General features: G+C 37.8%; 1 protein-coding gene across 1 annotated transcript; it reads right to left on the bottom strand.

Moving 5' to 3' along the window:
* Positions 1–662: 662 nt before the first annotated feature.
* On the bottom strand, positions 663–4,903 carry LOC135337477 (uncharacterized). The gene is made up of 6 exons (XM_064533410.1): positions 3,501–4,903; positions 3,167–3,387; positions 1,639–1,818; positions 1,474–1,555; positions 1,215–1,324; positions 663–928 (listed from the first exon to the last, which is right to left on the bottom strand). Exons 2-6 carry the CDS (start codon positions 3,261–3,263, stop codon positions 684–686), a joined length of 714 nt encoding a protein of 237 aa, XP_064389480.1. The 5' UTR covers positions 3,264–3,387; positions 3,501–4,903; the 3' UTR covers positions 663–683.
* Between the last annotated feature and the right edge of the window lie 14,235 nt (positions 4,904–19,138).

The following is a 19,138-nucleotide window of genomic DNA, read 5'->3' as shown; positions in this document are numbered from 1 at the left end:
AAGTTGTTTTCACCTGCATAAACTTGAACTCTGCCATGAGAAAGTCTTTGTGAAGCACTAACAAGCTGCTACTTGTAGCTACGTACATGTTAGCTAGCTGCTAGTAATAATTTTTTTGGCTGCCACATGCAGAAATGCTAGAGTCAAAGTTCACTGAGGCTACTATTTGAGAGCGGCTACTAAATGTTTCATTTTGCTAGCAAGGGAGGCTACTATTTGAGTGCGGCCTTTATACAAGAGCGGCCTCTGATCGAGCATATACGGTATCCAGATCGACATTTCGCAAAAAATTTTACCAGCAAAATGTGTAAAAACGCAAACAAATCTACCTGTGAAAATATGTCACCTTAAGGTAATTATATATAATATTATAGCTTCATGATCATCGTCCGCAAACCACTTAAACTACGCGCAAGCACTTGAGATAACAACAGGTTAATATTAACGGTCTATATAACAATTAATGAATTGTGTTAGGGGAAAAATTTACGAGAAAATTGTACTACGTATTTCTATTCTCTATATGAGGAGGCGAACGTCAACTGAACGTATAGTTCATTTTCCTCCCTCACTGCTCCTCTGACCGAGGTTTCTTGGGGAGAACTGCATGGAGACACTTATCAGTAAATATACCAACCAACAACCGACAGTCTCACCTTGCTCAGTGTGTTCAGTGGCCTCGCTTATGCAGGAGAATTCCAGGTAGATGCCCACGACATGATCTTGGCAATGCTAACACTCTTTTCAAGGATATCAGGGTTGATGAAATACACTTGGAGAACTTTTTTTCCTGCCCATGTGTGAATGGGAGAGCATGGTAACAATCTTCTCTCCTGAAGCACATCGCTCTGATCAGGCTGACAATTGTGGATACTAGGTGAGGCTTGAACCATCTTTAGATCAATGCTGCGGGGTGGATTGACATCCTCTGTACAGAAAAGATAACACTGCTGTATGTTGTTGAAAGCAGTATACCGTATATCGGGCTTAAAAAATGCAATGCGATTAATCGATTGCGAATGACACTGTATAAGCCTGATTGCATTTTGTGAATTGCATGACAAAGCATGCATGATCATGCGCTGATCTGTTTATTTCGATCGCGATTTATGCGAAAATTCGCAATTCACAATCGACGCATTCGAAACCCAATATACCAATCCAGCACAATAAGTGCATGACTGACCAATGCATACTAAAAATGTGCGACTCACTGTAAGCTTCTAGCAGTTTCTCGAAGTTTATTTTTGAAGGTTCCTTCCATAACCATGCACTTCTCTCATCGAGATACTTTTTCCCAAAGACAGAGGGGATGTCAAGATAGCTGGGAATATCATATTTGAGCCAAATAATATTTAAGATGACGGAAAACGATGCTACATGCGTACTAGTTGTACAAAAAATTTTCACCTAAAACTTAAAACACCTCAATATCTATATACTATATACATCACATTGTGCATAAAATCTCACCATGAGTAGTGCATAACGCTCGAGGGATCATGCATCGATGATTTGATTACAGACGCTGCTTTGTTTCTATCGACTCGGACACCTGGCGTGCACAGTAAAAAATATATTCGTTAAATTTAATATACAAATGACTCACTAAAATACGATGCATTTCAAATGACTTACAAGTGTTTTTACTCTGTGGCTTATGAATTGGTTTCAGGCCTTCGTCCAAATCTAAGAGCTTTTCGGCATCCTTCCAGAAGTCAGAGCGCTGGTGTTCATCATACTCAATCCCTAAGGCATGTCCAAACTCGTGGATAACTAAACTCCTCTGTTTGTATGCTAAGTTACAGTCATTTTTCCCTGAGTGAAGACCAGTGACACGTTATTCTGATAGTATTTATGTGTGTGTTTATGTGTTAGAAAGATAACATATTTATTTATTTATGTTCACAATGTAAGTACTACACATACTAAAGGTTGCGAATTGGCAAGTTGTGTCAATTATTACTCTATATTTTGTTTTTATTCGCATATCATAAAGGGAAGGTTAACTTCATAAGGTGTTTTTTTAAGATTTATGTTATGTAGCTTTGGCACCTCCACCGAGGCATCAGCACCCGCGTCCTTTCATTATGACAGCATATATATAGGTAGTGTGCCGGACTCAGTGTAACAAATAAATGATAAAGTAAATCCTTTGATCTTTTAGGCAATCTATTGACCATGGTCAGGCAACAACTTGCATACAACAGATTGTAAGCAATTTGTAACATGCATGAGGCAGTTGTTGAGGCAACAAATTGCCTGAAAGTTGCCTGGTCTATGGTGGCCTTAACACATAATTATACAGCTAGTATGGTACGTATGGCTAAGAGTGCAATATAGGATTAATAGCACAAGTAACAAGCAATGGCAAGGATACTAACTATTAACCTTGCCAGTGCTTGTTATGAGTGCTATTAATCCCTTATTGCACGAGTAGCCATACTATTGATTATTAATCGTTTGTGATGCAGTTTTAATAACATTTTTAGCCGTAGTTTTAGTAAAAAAAAATTATCCGCGGCCGTTATTCGTCAAGGCAGTAATTGCATGTCGTTAATGACGATGTGCAATTACTGATACGCGATTAATCACTGTACGAATCCAGTGAATAATAGGACATCATGCATGTGATTATACTAATGAATCTGCTTGCTTTAAAAATAACCAGCCTATTATATTCATTGGCACTCGATCCTGATGGGAGTTTCATACTTAAATACCCCACTTGGCATCTGTATCATATATAGCAACTAGAAAATGTGGTTAGCGCATTTATCATTATCTCCCTGGCATGGCATATTGAAATGCTGATGTGGACAATAACTTGTATAATTATGCCTCGAACGTAGCCGCACGAGGGATACGGTAAAGCTGACTGTGTGTGTGTGTGTGTGTGTGTCTGTTCCAGCTGTAACTGCATGCTCAACGGTTGCAATGCGACGAAAACTAAAAGCTTCTATAGGCTTCTAGCCATGTTCTTTGATTTGTGGATTTAGCATTAAAGCTTCTTTCTCGAGTTATGGCTAGTTAAATAAAAAATAAAAGGGATTATTTATATAGCCAGAGCACTCTCAAAGGTGCTCCACATTTATTAAAGCATAAGCAAGTGACATGTGCATTCATAGCTGTCACATCGTACATCATTTTCACAATTAGTACGTACCTGCTGAAGCGTTGTCAGAGCAAATTGAAGAGGTAAGGTTGGTACTGTATCCCAATTCCAGTGTCCAAAAACTGTTCCCATTTGAAATAAGAATCATCGGACAACCAAATAATTATGTTCTAGAGTCTAGGACAGATATTTACATTCGACAAACATGACTGCTGGTAGGTGATTCTTGTGCAGAGGTAGCTATGGAACAATTTACTTGTTAGCTTGGGACACTGCGAGGTAAACAAAGGAGAAAATTAGCAATTGCATTCTATAATAAGTCTAGAATAAATCATACCCCCTCATTATAATTATTTTTGAGTGCATATTATAGATCTTAACATACCTTCTATAAATGGTACGGTCAGTGCTGACAGCAAGTTGATACGTGGTTGTCCTAAAAGAGTAGCTATAGCTAGCTACTAGCTATAATCTATCTAGCTAGATAACAGACAGCTGCATGTAGCTGGACAAGTTTGCAACATCATAAAGCTATAGCAACACCATGTGCAGCTGGCAAGAATATAGCTAGTTCAGCTCAATTAAGCAAGCTGAAAATATACAGTGAAGCTTTTGTTGCAGCTATATACTCTTCCCACAAGTGAGAAATGGGTCATCACTCCTTCATCCAAGCAGAAGGTGGCACCCTAGTCGAGTCACATCACATCTCCAACAACAAGTGAGACTATGGTTTCTTGAAACCAGGGAAAACTGATTTACCTACTCCGAAAGGAGAAGAGTTATTCTCTTTTGCTGGCATGAATATGACATTAGGAAGAATTAAAAAGACATTCAATCACCGATTTCAAAAAGGCAAAGAAGAACGATGCACATGCATGCATAATTATAAAGAAGAAGAAAAAGAAATGGGAGCACACATCGACACAAAGAAAATTGGTATGTTTGACCATAGATTGAAAAGTTAGAGGGATTGGAAACAAAGGTATATAACATCTGCGCTATGCTGCGGCTTAATCGAGGCCATCACAACACTACCTATTTCTACACACAGTGCCTAATAAACTACAAGTATATAACTGCATGTGCTCAGCCCACCAGTACGCCTACCTTGGAAATATCTTTTTTTACTGGGTCTGATCAGTCAGTAGCAAGTATACATAGGCATGTTATACAGCCCTGAAAGAGATGTCTCGAAGAAACACAACTTTCTTATTTTAAAAGAATTATAGCTACCCATCAAAAAGTTTAATAGCCTCGTTTATAGGGCATAACACGAATGCTAAAAGCATAACGTGCACCACTCTGTTGCAAATCTCTCTAATTCAATCTAACCCACTTACATGTATATAATATGACAGATGACATTTACATGAATGTCTGTCCGTTTTAAATTGCAGGTTTAAAGGACATTCTTATTCAAAACTGTGGCGAGCCACCTAAACACATCATTTGCTAAAGAAGGTGGACAAGCAATTTGTCAATGAAGACAATGACATAAATAGATGACATAATTGTACAGTGGACAAAATGTCCGCAGTGGTAAGTTGTGTATACAGCTAATTAATTTTTATACAAGCATGATACCATATATATAGCAGGTAATTTTCGTTGAGGGAAATTTTTGTATACAGCTCAGGATAGTGACGTTGAATCTATTGCAGTAGAATAATTTCGTAGTTTTAATTTTCATAATGCTCTTCAATATGAAATTAACAAAAATTTCCACCATACAAAAATAACCCGCTATACGTATGATTATAATTATACAAGCATTTACATATCAGAAGTGTATAGTGGCCAAGAAGGGTCACCCACGTCCGCCTATTGCCACAAGAAGCTTTGCTAGCTGCGCTCGCGGTGGCGTGACCGGTTATGTTTTTGACTCTGTGCAGACTTACCTGAAAAATTGTTAGCGGTTATTTGTTTAACTGCGCGGGCATTAGAAATAATTTAATTACGTTTAATGTGCTTACCGCAAGCGTTTAATTTTTAACGCGTGTGGCTAATGCACCTATCAATGCAAAGCCCCACTACCCCCCTCCCAGGACAATGGGGGACTTTGTCAATTTGGAGGTGCAAAAAACTCTCCCCCCTGGGCAATTTCATTTGACAAACCCTTGGCAAATACCCCAGGGCATGACAGTTTGACACAATAATAATTGCAATACAATATAGAGACAAACGGCTATGATAGTACTAACGTACAAAGTTCCCACCTCCAGGGCTAGGTTTTACTAACAAAGCTCCCAGAAATCCCCCCCTTGTCCCGGGAGGGGGGTAGTGGGACTTTGCATTGATAGGTGCATAACAAAGCCACGCGCAGCATAGGCGTAGATGAGTGACCCTTCTCGGCCACCGTATAGGTGAAAATATAATTATGAGAGACTCGTTGTTTAATTAATGTATACAAATTTGTACAATTTCCCAATTTAAAAATTGTGCAAATTTGTACAATTGTAAATTATTCTTTCTCAATAATTTTCCAGGTTCAATGGCCGGTTTTGAAGATGAAAAAAATGAAAAAGATGAAAAATTTAACTCTGACTAACTATACTATAGTGAAAAAAGAACGATATTTAACATCTGTAAAACTATTATTATCCCGCTGTCCTAAAATGGGACATTTATCGATGTATTCTGACAACGTGCAATTATACAGCAAATATTACACAAATGTTAGCATCCTAGAACCTATTTCATAAAGGGAACCTGTAGGTCATAACCTGTTACTGTTTTTCTTGACTGACTTTTCCTCCACATCGATCAATGACACTAACGTGTTGGGAATAGTTGCCAGGATCATCTTTCAAGGGATTCTTAGAGTGAAACTGCATGTAATATAATGCATGTGGTCAATTCCATGACAAACATCACATCTACACATTATAAAACCAGTAGGATTGGCAGTGGGTTTGCCCGTGTTTAGTCAAAAATGTATATGTAATGAAAGGTACACATGGCTTATATCCAGGTATTAAAGCAATACCAAAAATAAATGTCATATTCCTGCTCTACTATGCATAAACAATTAGAAAACACATTAAAGGCTACTCACGCTAACTTAGAAGTCACTGTGGAGGAACGGAAACATGATAGAGAAAATTTACTACAAGTAGTTACCAATTATTATTTTTATAATAGAATGCCAGCATTGATGGCTATTCCCATTCTATTGAATATGGGCTTTCATATAATGCAGCATTCAGTAAGAAATAGACTTGCAAAAGTGAGATATAGGAACAAAACCTTGAAATGTAGCTGTTTTGAGCACAAATCCAAGCACAACTGCCAGTGAGCGTGCTAGAACATCAGCTGGAGCTATCTGGGAAACCATGTGGATGCTAGAAGCCCAGTACATACCTGGATTTTCCCCTGTAGAGATCAGCTGAAGAGAAAAGTGGGCAGAGCTCAACCAGTGCATAGATTCTGGAGCGTAACAAGCCTATATACATATACAGATGAGCGACATAACAGTAGTTGTGTTTGTGTGTGTATGTGACTGTCTGTCTGTGTGTAGATTGCCATAGCTGTTCCAATGAGCACAAAGTGCAAGTATAATGTAAAAGCTCTATAGCATCGTTCCCGAGTTATGGGTAATTTTGCTCTAATACTTGGAATGCCGTTGCATGTAGTGTTTTCTCTTTAAGTGTCGCAGCAATCATGTCATCATAATGTATTTATAGCAATAGCTAGTAGCTTTATGTCCCGCTTGGGGTTTGTATCATAGCAACTGGGTGTAGTTTCACTAACATAACTCCGTTGCCTTAAGGGCGCACTGATTTTGTTAGATCTATATACACAAAGAGCCAAAAATAAGTTAGCAATGGCAGGACAGATGGGTAGGCTCGTTACACACATGGACAAGTTAGAGCGTAGCGCTAGAAGTTTAGCACTGGCTATACAAGCTATATACGCACAAGCTTTTTGTTCATTTTCAATAGTTTTTAAGACTGTTTACTAGTCCTTGCAAGGTGAGTTAGCTTAGGTATACAGCAAGCATTTTTCATTTCAGTGGGTATAATTATAATTATAAAATTTATGGCAACATTAAACCATCCTTGGCCTCGAGACTTCGCCCTCGTCCTCGGAGGTTTACTGCCATAAATAGTGGACAATAGTTTTGACACACCCACCAAGGCATCAGCACCTGCTGTTTATTTATACTGTTATTCTTGTTACACACTTTATTGCGTTCAGTAACTGTTGTAATTGACTTGCAGGATATGAAGTAAAAAAACAACGTGTGGAGCAACTATATTACTGGACACCCTAAAGTATAGGCATAAATCAAGGTATGTGCTGCTGCCGTATTGCCACAATTTGTTGTCAGTGATTAATATGTTAGTTATGCCTCGAGGCGTAGCCGCACGAGGGATACGGTAAAGCTGACTGTGTGTGTCTGTCTGTCTGTCTGTCTGGCAGAGGCATTAGCAAGCGCACGCTTGCAACACTCGTTCTGTTAGTCCTACTTTTGCACACAAGACAGTGTAACTGTTCCAAAAAAATAATTGTCTTACTTCAACCTCTCTTCGTATCACATCTTTGTACTTAGCCTATAAAGTCAGCAAAAGATTTGTAGAATTGTTGTTACTAGATTTGTTTGGTTACTAAACACCCCCTAATCTGCATGTATATAAATTATGCTTGATCAGAGGCTGCTCTTACAATTATAAAGGTTGAATAGTAGGATCTCAATTGCATCTTTATTGGTAGCCTCAGTGAACTTTGACCCTCACTGAGACATATTTGCAGTGGGAGCCATGCTTATTGATACTGCATATTGTTACTGCACGGTATCTATATGTACCAGTTAGCTTGGTAGCAGATCGCTAGTGCTTTAGTTAAGAGACTGTCCCATGGCTGAGTTTGAATGTGTGCAGATGAAAGAAAACTGTACCTGAATTTAAACATTGGCCTTACGAATTGTAGCATCTTTTGCCAGGAAAATAAGTAACCGCGGCCTCTGATCACGCAAAATTAATAATTATGGTATGCAATTGAATCTGCCACCTGTATATAACACATTGACCTTAATTTTCAGTATGATTATGATAGCAAGTTGTATATATAGCTGTTCCTCTTCAGAGTTTTAGGCAGACCCATTGTTAACATTTATTTTGAATTATTTATAGCAAGCTATTAATTGTTCTGACAAGGCTTGCAGTACAGCAGTTCTTCCAAACGTTATTGTTCTGCTCACAATAATTGATTCCTAAGATTGCTGCTCTATATAGAATTTGCATAGTCTCCCTGGCTCTCCAGTGTGCTGTTCAGGTATATCACTAGTCCGGGCCGATCCTTCTTCTTGTAAACATAATTGTGCCTGCTATTTTCTGTAGCTATAATTGGCTCAGCTTCACACATACTCCAGTATTTGTAACATCATGGATTACTTTATTTGGCTTATGTAACATAGCAGGTAATTACCCAACGAAAATTTACCAACGAAAACGTAAACGTGGTTTACCGGTACGTATGCACGTATAATGAAGCTCAGTAGGTATGCAAAAGTTTTTTTGTTAATCATGCGATATCCCCCGGCACATAATCTAATTTGTACACACTTCCAACCTACATAATTACTTATTATGACTTTATATTTGTCTATTATTTGTCAATAAAATAAACATACTTTCTCCTTCATGCATATACAGGAGGAGGGAGGAGGTTGGGATGTAAAAACAGCCAAGAACTGATGATCAACTCAAGCCATTAGACACTGTTATTATTATAATTATGTTAGGCTAGTAGCTAAGCATAATGCTTGTTATAATTTTCTGTGCACATTTTCATAGTGATTTTTACTAGCTCTGGTGATGTTCACTACTTAAATGTAGTGATCGTCACTACTTAAATGTAGTGATTTGAAAAAGTGGTGAAGGTCACCAGTCGATTTGCGGTGACTATTGTGGCAGGCATTTCACTACCTTTTGGTGGTGACGGTCACTTTCCAGTTTTTACAGTGTATTCTGAGGGTGTGACGTCACACGTCGAGATTGAAGTGAGGCGTTTCCAATCCCTTCTGTTCGTTTATCTATGATTATATGTACTTGCCTATGGAAATTTATGTTGAAGTCATAGTAACCATGATGCAGTGCATTTAATTTTTTTAAAGTTTTTCAGTGCAGCTTTGCAGCTTTTATCTCACTCTGGCAGCTATATACCAGTAGCTATAGTGCTCTAGTGCAGAGCTAACTACTAAGTAGAATAGCAACTTTCTATTAGCAGTTTTTGCTATGCATGATTCTCAAGAGACGGAAATGGCCTTCAATGTGAGTTTTTTATGTAGACTTAGCCCATTAAGGTGCAGTATTGGCTTTTAACACATGCTAATATTAATGCTATTATTGCTTGGATTTGCTATTATTGCTATTATTGCTATTATTGCTACATGTATTTCTAAACATTTAACTTGGATTTGCTACCGTGTATTACTAGAATATTTTGCGGGTGAAAAACCTTTACGAATGAGCCAAATCAGCAGAAAAGTTGACCCTTTGTGATCTAACTATTGCGTTCTGGCAAGGATCATGTGTATTTACTAGTAATAATTAGGTTTTGCGTTGTTGCGAATTGATCAACCCTCGCAGCCTGAGTTCGCAAATGTATGATGCTCACAAAACATTCTATATAGTAATAATATGGTATATGCTATTATTATTATTGCTTACTCCCCCCTTGTCAACTCAGACATGTTTCAAATAGCAAAAATTTTAGCCCTCTACCGTATTACAAGAATATTTGCTGGTGAAAAACCTGCGAATGAGCCAAATTAGCAGAAAAATTGATTTGCCTTGAGGCATAACAATGTTGAATGTATGTCTCTAAGATTTTGTACAAATCATCATCCCCTATACCTCTATACGTCCACCCCTCTTGCTCATCACGAAGAATAAATAATTAGTGATAGATATGGTCTTATAATTATGACACTTATAATTATGTATAGGCCGCCAGCACGCAGAGAAAGCTGTGTAGTCCATGCACTGGTTAATCGATGCAGTAAAAATTAATGACAAATGTGCATCATGTCGCCGTGCCATGAGAAGGCAGCGTAGTGGTGTATACTGTTTGGAACTCAATCAATCTCTCATCATTAATCGATACTTGAAGAGACTATAATATAGTTTGCTTAATATTTATACCTCGAGGCGTAGCCGCAGGAGGGATACGGTAAAGCTGACTGTGTGTGTGTGTGTGTGTGTGTGTGTATTCCAGCAGTAACTGCTCAACGATTGCAATGCGACGAAAACTAACAGCTTCTATAGGCTTCTAGCCACGTTCTCTTGGATTTTGATTCGTGGATTAGCAAACTAAAGCTTCTTTCTCGAGTTATGGCTAGTTTGACTCATATTGAAGGCTGTTGCAGTCTCTTCAGAATCTTTCATAGGATCATCTGTTCGCACAAACTTTCTATTCAACATAATTATGAGTTAGCCTTGCACTAAAGCGCTAGCTTTTGTTAGCTACAAGACTCAGAAAATATCTGTTAAAACAGCTAGCTAGCAGTAGCCATTTGTGAAATTAATCTCTTTGGACACACCCTTTAATTATTCCTGTGGATGTAATGCGCATGCGCGCTCATTCCCCACGTGTGAGAAAATAATATCCAAGATCCAGATCCAGATGCTCCTGGCAGAATCGTTTTTGTCTTGAGGGCCTGGTAAGCCACAAAACACTACTATATAACAATAATTATAGATAACAATATGCATGTACACAGGTCTTTTCTTCTTAGATATTATATACACTGAACTACAGATCCTGGAAGAATTAATTTTCTTCTTTCTTGAGATCCTGGTAAGCCACATACAACAATAGATGCATGTAAATAAGTCTTTTCTTCTCAGTGACTTTATATAGATAAGCAAACTTTCATATAACACTCTAATACTTTTGAGTGAAAGCAAAAACATGGCGAGAGGCATTAGCACAGCGCCAGCTTGAACACTAGTATACTTTGTTCTGTTATTTATTTTTTATCTCACTCTTAATGGATTTCACTGTTGAACTAGGTTGAAACTACCTTGAAACTACCTTGTTGCAACCCTGTTAGTAACCAGGTTGAAACCACCTTGTTGCAACCTTAATAACCGGGTTAAAACCACCTGGCTACAACCTTGAAACAAGCTTGAAACAATTTCAAATCCATGGTTCTGGCAAGGTTGCTGCAACCTTGCCACAACCTTGTAATACTTGCTTGTTTCAACAATTTGCCACAAGGTAGTTATTTCTGTATGGGTTCTTAAACGCCGCATTGCCTTATAAGAAAAGTGTGTAAGTATATACTGTGTACATAAATTACAGACCGCGGTCAGCCTGTGAATATCATTATGAATGGATTTTGTATGTATATAGGAGAACTAGGTTCAGCCAGAGAGAGCTAAAATGAATAGCTAGGTCTTTGAGATGGATGTTGGTATACATCATGGAAGAGAATGTCATTGGTGAGGTACAGAAAATTCTAAGAGGGCATATCCAATTACTTGCATGTGTAAAGAGAAAGTTTGCTAGACCTAGACTAGCCTTGATCCCATGCAGGCCCTCTAGTGCTAGACTAGCCTCGATCCCAGCCCCTCTCACTAGAGGGCCTGGTAACCACCGTTTGCACGTGGGTGGATTCAATACTAAATTTGTTAGTAAAACTCTTTTCAATTTATCAATTAACCTTTTGCACTATGGTCACTCACGTGGTTGATTAAACTTTTAGTGTCAAAAGAGAGAAATCACCATCACAACTCTAGGCTCATACGAGGAGCACTGATCTTACTGAGATGGCTTCAAACAAGCGTCTGGAAGCAAGTAGACCTACCAGAGCCGGTCGGCACTGACAGAAAACGCCCACCACTCTACCACAGTATAAAAGAAGACAAAACCTGACTTTTCAATACTGGAGAGAGCGTGAGCAAGAGCAGAAGAGAAGTAGAAGCAATCACAACAAAGCTAGTCACTAGTCTAGGCCATAAATGTTGCAAGTATATATCTGTGTTATTATATTAAAACTGCTATGATTTGTGCAATGACATCATTGTAAAATATACAGTATACTGACTGATATCTCGACCCCCCCAAGATTCCTGGGGGCAATTGACGCATGCGCAGACAGTGTGTTGGTGCATACATGTTATACCTTATTATGTAATATTTACTACAATTTAAACCATAATTTGCTGCTGTCAAGTTGTACTTTTGGACTCTAGTATTTAGCCTCACTATTGTTAACATTTCCTCTCTTTGTTCATGTGAGCCCCACCCAGGGCCTCCATCACTGTATTTTGTGCTCCTGCAGCCATTTTGTACTCACTTTGCTCTCTATCTAAGAATTGTTGGCACAGCAATAGTGAAGTCAATTTGCATGAATGCTTGCTATAGTTTAGCTACAGTATTTCAATTGCATATAGCGGAATAGAACCTGTTTCTATTTAGATCTAGCCTGTCTAGTATCACTTATCTAACTATTTGTCTATACCGAGAAAGGGCTCAAACACAGTGTATACCAGGCCGTCTTTCTCAATTGAGAGCGGCCTGGAATCGAGGCTAGACCTAGACTAACCATACTAGCGTTTTGTTTTTGCAGTAGGGAGTCTTACTGGGGTTCTTAGAAAAGAGAGCTTACCCTATAGCTAGCTAGCTAGCTAGCTGCAGCTTTTCCCTTTTATTGACCTATATGCATTGGTAAAAATGCACTGTCAGCTTGTGTGTATAGCTCTATAGCTAACGTGTTTGCTCGCTTTTATTTGATAACGAAGCAAAGGCTGTGACATTGTTTTGACGCTAAAACAGAGTGTTTGAGCAGATTTAAAACACACACTGACAGACTACTATAATTTGTAGCATGGCATAGCACCGGGTTAAACAACTTACCCTTCGTTGGGAAGTATCTGGCTTATTCTTGTCAGACACAGGATTTCGTTTCTTTGCCTGAATATCAAATAAATGTTTTTCATCAGCATACGCACATTCAGAAAATAATAATAGGTTTATATTTTGAAGTCTGCTATACGTACATAGTTTTACTGTAAATACTCCCCCTTGGCACCACTTGGAGATTTCTCCCATAAGGCACCATCATTGGCTATTTCTTGTTTGCATACACTAGCCTCAAAAATGTAATTATTAAAAAGCACGGTTATTTAGAAGTACGGTAACTTGTATAGGGGTGTGTAGGATGCAACAGTGTCTAAGACATGTTAAACAGGAGACTATACTACTAGATAGATCTAGTATAAAAGAGGATAGCGCACATCTAAATCATAATTATTATTTAATACCATAATCAGCGACCCTTCTTGTATATCTGGTGGTGGGGGCTCATACAGTTCCACATACTCTTCCTGCTCCTTGTTCCAGATGTACAGTTGAGACACACGTTCATTCTGAAGAATGTCAGGAAATGCATCTTCTACACATTTAACAATATAGCTCAAGGATGAATTGGCTGGAAATTCTATTCTCTTTCTGTCCTTGTAGTTCTCTATAAACACTAACGGTGAGCGATCGCGAATATCATGATCATCATCTCCCATAGTATGTATGGGGTGCCGTTTGTCTCAAAACTAATAAACAGTCGATGTTTACCTATACCAAGGAGGTCGATGTTTAGAGACTAGACCAAATCGAGTGCTATTACTCTTTTCAGGTCAGCAGTTGTCCAGAGGCTGTGTTTGGACGGTTGAGCATGCGCAGTAGACTAGATCTAGATGTCCTTCATGTAATCGATTTATTTTTGTAGTCTCAGGGGGCTCCCCATTAGTAAAACCAGTAGGTTTTACATAGGATTGGCAGTGGGTTTGCCTGTGTTTAGCAATATTTCAATTATTTTTCTCTCATGTTCAAACTGTTCTATCTCTGCAGGGAAAGGCCACATCAAGAAACTGGCTGAACAGATAAGTTTATTTAGCCTTTTCTCTCTTTGTATCTCTCATTTCATAATCCATAAACATTTTAATGAATGAATATTTTCATTTTAAAAATTGCAGTAAGTGAGTGTAATGACTTTGCTAGTTAGTTATTCACTTAGTCATTTCCTGTTCTTAATGTTTCCTGTGTTGTAATGTTTACTGTTTAATTGTACATGCGCATGTAGGACCAGAAAGCCAGAAATCGGAAAAGGCGGAAGTGAAAGGTAAATGAGTGGGCGTAGCAGGGCAATGCATTCCAAGGTTAACCCTTGACTTTGCACACTCTACTAGTCTATGTAAGTAAGTAGAAAGCTGGCCAGCCTAGTTTTAAGTAGGCTCTCCATTGTCTGCAGTATAGACTTGATATAATAGCTAGCTACTTGCACATGTCTGCAGTAGACTCTACTCTAGCTATAGCTACATGCACAATGACTGAATTAATTATGTCTGTACACTGCGGAGCTAGATTTAGTATGAATTTAACATTATCATTTTTAATTCAGCCAGTCACCAAACTCCTACTTATACTCCCTAATTTATTGTCCAGAGGTTATTTGGCTCTATATACTGAAACACGCCGAGCCACTTTTCTGACTTTTTGAGAGCCATGATTATAGATATACTCGAACTCAAGTTACTTTAATCGACTGGAACTTGCTGAGCAACTTTTCTGACTTTCCGAGAGCAGTGGTTCGTTAACGGGAACCTTGAAAAATAACATATTCAGTGCTGGTCTAGACATGCATGCAGATATCAGCCAGTATGTTGATATATACAATTCTGAGGTTACTTCAATCGACTGGAACTTGCTGAGCAACTTTTCCGACTTTCCGAGAACAGTGGTTCGTTAACGGGAACCCTGAAAAATAATATATTCAGTGCTGGTCTAGACATACATGTAGATATCAGCTAGTATAATATGTTGATATATACTCAAGTTTACAATTCTTGATCAGGTTACTTATAATTATATATAAGTATATTATACTCTTCTGAGGTTACTTGAATTGACTGGAACTTGCTGAGCAACTTTTCTGACTTCCGAGAGCAGTGGTTCGTTAACGGGAACCCTGAAAAATAATATATTCAGTGCTGATCTAGACATGCATGCAGATATCAGCCAGTATGTTGATATATACTCAATTCTGAGGTTACTTTAATCGACTGGAACTTGCTGAGCAACTTTTCTGACTTTCCGAGAGCAGTGCATGGTTTGTTAACGGGAACCCCAAAAAATAACATATTCAGTGCTGGTCTATAGACATGCATGCAGATATCAGCCAGTATGTTGATATATACTCAAGTTTACAATTCTGAGGTTACTTTAATCGACTGGAATCTGGAACTTGCTGAGCAACTTTTCTGACTTTCCGAGAGCAGTGGTTCGTTAACGGGAATCCAGAAAAATAACATATTCAGTGCTGGTCTAGACATGCATGCAGATATCAGCCAGTATGTTGATATATATACTCAAGTTTACAATTCTGAGGTATACTTTAATCGACTGGAACTTGCTAAGCAACTTTACTGACTTTCCGAGAGCTGTGGTTCGTTAACGGGAACCCAGAAAAATAACATATTCAGTGCTGGTCTAGACATGCATGCAGATATCAGCCAGTATGTTGATATAATTATACTCAATTCTGAGGTTACTTTAATCGACTGGAACTTGCTGAGCAACTTTTCTGACTTCCCAAGAACATGCAGTGGTTCGTTAACGTGAACCCTGAAAAATAATATATTCAGTGCTGGTCTAGACATGCATGCAGATATGTTGATATTATTATACTCAAGTTTACAATTCTGAGGTTACTTTTATAATCAACTGGAACTTGCTGAGAAATTTTTCTGACTTTCCGAGAGCTGTGGTTTGTTAACGGGAACCCTGAAACTCAGTGCTGATCTAGACATGCATGCAAATATCAGCCAGTATAATTATGTTGATATAAGGCTTAATATACAATTCTGAGGTAATTTTAATCGACTGGAACAACTTTCCGAGAGCAGTGGTTAGTTAACGGTAACCCTGAAAAATAATATATTCAGTGCTAGTTCAGATATGCATGCAGATATATCAGCCAGTATGTTGATATATATACTCAAGTTTACAATTCTGAGGTTACTTTAATCGACTGGAACTTGCTGAGCAACTTTTTTGACTTTCTGAGAGCTGCATGTGAACGGAACCCTGAAAAATAACATATATTCAGTGCTGGTCATGCATGATATCAGCCAGTATAATTATAATAATATGTTGATATAATTATACTCAAGTTTACAATTCTGAGGTTAATTTAATCAACTGGAACTTGAGAAACTTTTCTGACTTTCCGAGAGCTGTGGTTCGTTAACGGAAACCCAGAAAATATATTTAATGCTGCATGGTCTTATACATGCACAGGTATAGCAGCCAATATGTTGTTCTGAGGTTACTTTAATCGACTGGGAACTTGCTGAAAAATTTTTCTGACTTTCCGAGAGCTGTGATTCGTAAACGGAAACCCTGAAAATATATTCAATGCTGGTCTTAGACAAGCAGGTATCAGCCAATAATTATGTTGATATACCTAAGTTTACAATTATGAGGCCCCTTTAATTGACTGCATGGAACTTCCTGAGCAACTTTTCAGACTTTCCATGAGTTCAACGGTAATTCATATAAAAAGCATTTCTCGGACAAGCAATGCAGGCAGTTAGTCATTCCATACCTTCAGGTATTGTCAACTATAGAGCGACTTATGACGTTCCATGGGCAGTAATTCATGACTCTCAAATATTGATTACAATTTCACTATGCAAGATTATTATTCAAGGCTCAGTGCCAATAAGATATAAGCCTTTTGAGTAAGTTCATGACAGATCGAAGGTCCAATCATAATTATAGAGAAACTATATTGAGTTCTGACTAGAGATTGAATCAAAGTGTACAGACTATATATGTAGACTCTATACTATATAATTTCATTTCGCTGGGCGAGCTGATGTCTTGCATGGTGTGTACCTGGTTTGTTGCATGACTATCTATATATAGTCTGTTGTCAGCAGTAATTACTACAGGTTTTGCTTAATAGATGTAGTATACTGTGTATTGTCTTGATCTTTACATTAATTTGATAGGTGTAGATTCTATACCACGATCCAACACAGTATACACAAACAATCCTCATTATAGTTAAGTCCTGGAAGTGTATATATAATTATACGTATAGTCTATATGCACCAGTCCTATATACAATAGATTTATAGGTATATAGACAAGCAGTGACAATGAAGTAGGCAGTGATGATGCTGCGATTGAAAGACAGTTATGAGAGAGAGTGAAGAAAACTCACTGGATAAATACAGGCGTATATATATAGTTACAACATAAACTATATTGCAAGTAGATGATAATCGCTATAGTTAAGCTTGTAGATTGTACACCATCGTCTCTAGATGTATATGTCCTATAGCTGTAATGCAAGGCCTATATATATATATAGGCGATAGGAAAATGGGAGTGAGGCTGAAGCCCCCCATGCATGCAGGGCTATTTACAAGTGATTTTGATGCATCCAAAGCACTTCCTGAACAGTAATTTCCATACATTATGTTGTTTACATTTTATAGAAGGCAAGCATAATTATATCCCTACCAACGATCAGAGCGCCCCAATAAAAAAGACTTATACTATTGTCGATATACACATACCGTGACAATTAATCTGTCAGTACGTAAAATTAATATATATGTCATAATTTTTTACACCATAAATACACCAAGCCGCAGGTGTTTCAACCATTGACGAAGAGTCTGTCGTCTGATTTGTTCAACCAGAAAAAAGTACAATCATACTTTTCCAGGAAAACAAAGCGACGACCAAGAATTGAAGTTCATTTTGCTGCAAATTCTATAATTATTACGATAGATCAAAGGGAGACGAGGAAAGAAAGAGATTCCATGAAGTGTTCTGACATTAGCGAAGATGAGGTGCAAAATCAATACTTCTTGACTCAATAATAATTATAATGCATGGACTATCCCGTAGACATACAAAGCAAGATAATAATACAACGTACATACCAGACAGGCTTTAATATGGGGTGTTAAATGTTGTGTTGTTGAAACTTATCCAACTGATAGCCTTCCTTCACATATACAGGGCAATATTCTAGATTTATTTTAACAGATACACCGGAGAGGGTATAGTGGATCAACCAATCCATAATAATTAATTATACTATAGGTATAATCGACTTTGGAACAAAGAATTTGTTCGTGTACGGATTCCCTCGTCTTCTCTGATTATTCAATTTAGAGGTGATGATATAAGGGGATGGCTTGGAAAGTTGTGACAGACAGACAGGAATCACTAATATGATGCCGCTGAGTGTAAAACACATGTATATAATTGTATTGCAAACACATAACATAATTATTAGACAGATTGTTAACGCTATAGTTCTGGTAAGTTCTTATATGCATGCAGTTCACGATACATCTGTTACAAGGGCATGCATATAGGTATATAGTGCATGGATTTAGAGAAACAGCTTTTGGGGTTGGCTGCTATAGAGTTTGTGCTATAATTATGTTTGTGTCATAATCAATTTTAGGATCAGGGATTGGTTTTGTAATTGCAGTTCCTCTAGTTTGCATAGCTTGATAGTAGCGTGTTTCCTTTTCAGAGAGTGAATCCAAGTTTTTAATGTTATGTCTTATTCCTTGGTGAACCAGTTAAGGACGCTGTTGTGGCCGTTGGTATACATGTCTGTATAATAGATGGTGTTATGTCTGTTTTTAGTTCTATATAATTATAACCAGGCAGTTTTCACATTTTGGGAGGCTTGGGGAAATGATTGGGTAGAAGTCCATTATTAAAATCATATTGCTGAAGTTACAGCTTGAATTGTAAAAAAAAAGAAGTTATTGTTATTTGCATGTGGATCGAATAGGCGGCTTATAATTATATAGTTGGCTGTGAGACAGAATAAAACTAAGAAGTGCATGGTCGGAGTATATAGTTCTTGCATATTATATATATAATAAGGATTGGTTGATCCACTATACCCTCTCCAGTGTATATCTGTTAATAGAATATTGCCCTGTATATGTGAAGTAGGCTATCAGTTGGATAAGTTTC

This window comes from Halichondria panicea, chromosome 6, assembly GCF_963675165.1.
Source record: "Halichondria panicea chromosome 6, odHalPani1.1, whole genome shotgun sequence".
In the NCBI taxonomy this organism is placed as follows: Eukaryota; Metazoa; Porifera; class Demospongiae; order Suberitida; family Halichondriidae; genus Halichondria; species Halichondria panicea.
Note: the sequence above shows the minus strand (reverse complement) of the source record. Positions and strands in the feature narration are given on the sequence as shown.

Excerpts from the sequence above, each read along its gene's own strand:
- LOC135337477 (XM_064533410.1), bottom strand. The coding sequence starts at position 3,263 with ATGATTCTTATTTCAAATGGGAACAGTTTTTGGACACTGGAATTGGGA. Across the intron at positions 1,556-1,638 it reads GCCACAGAGTAAAAACACTT|GTGTCCGAGTCGATAGAAAC; the intron begins GTAAGTCATTTG and ends TGTGCACGCCAG. Across the intron at positions 1,325-1,473 it reads AGCGTTATGCACTACTCATG|CTATCTTGACATCCCCTCTG; the intron begins GTGAGATTTTAT and ends TGATATTCCCAG.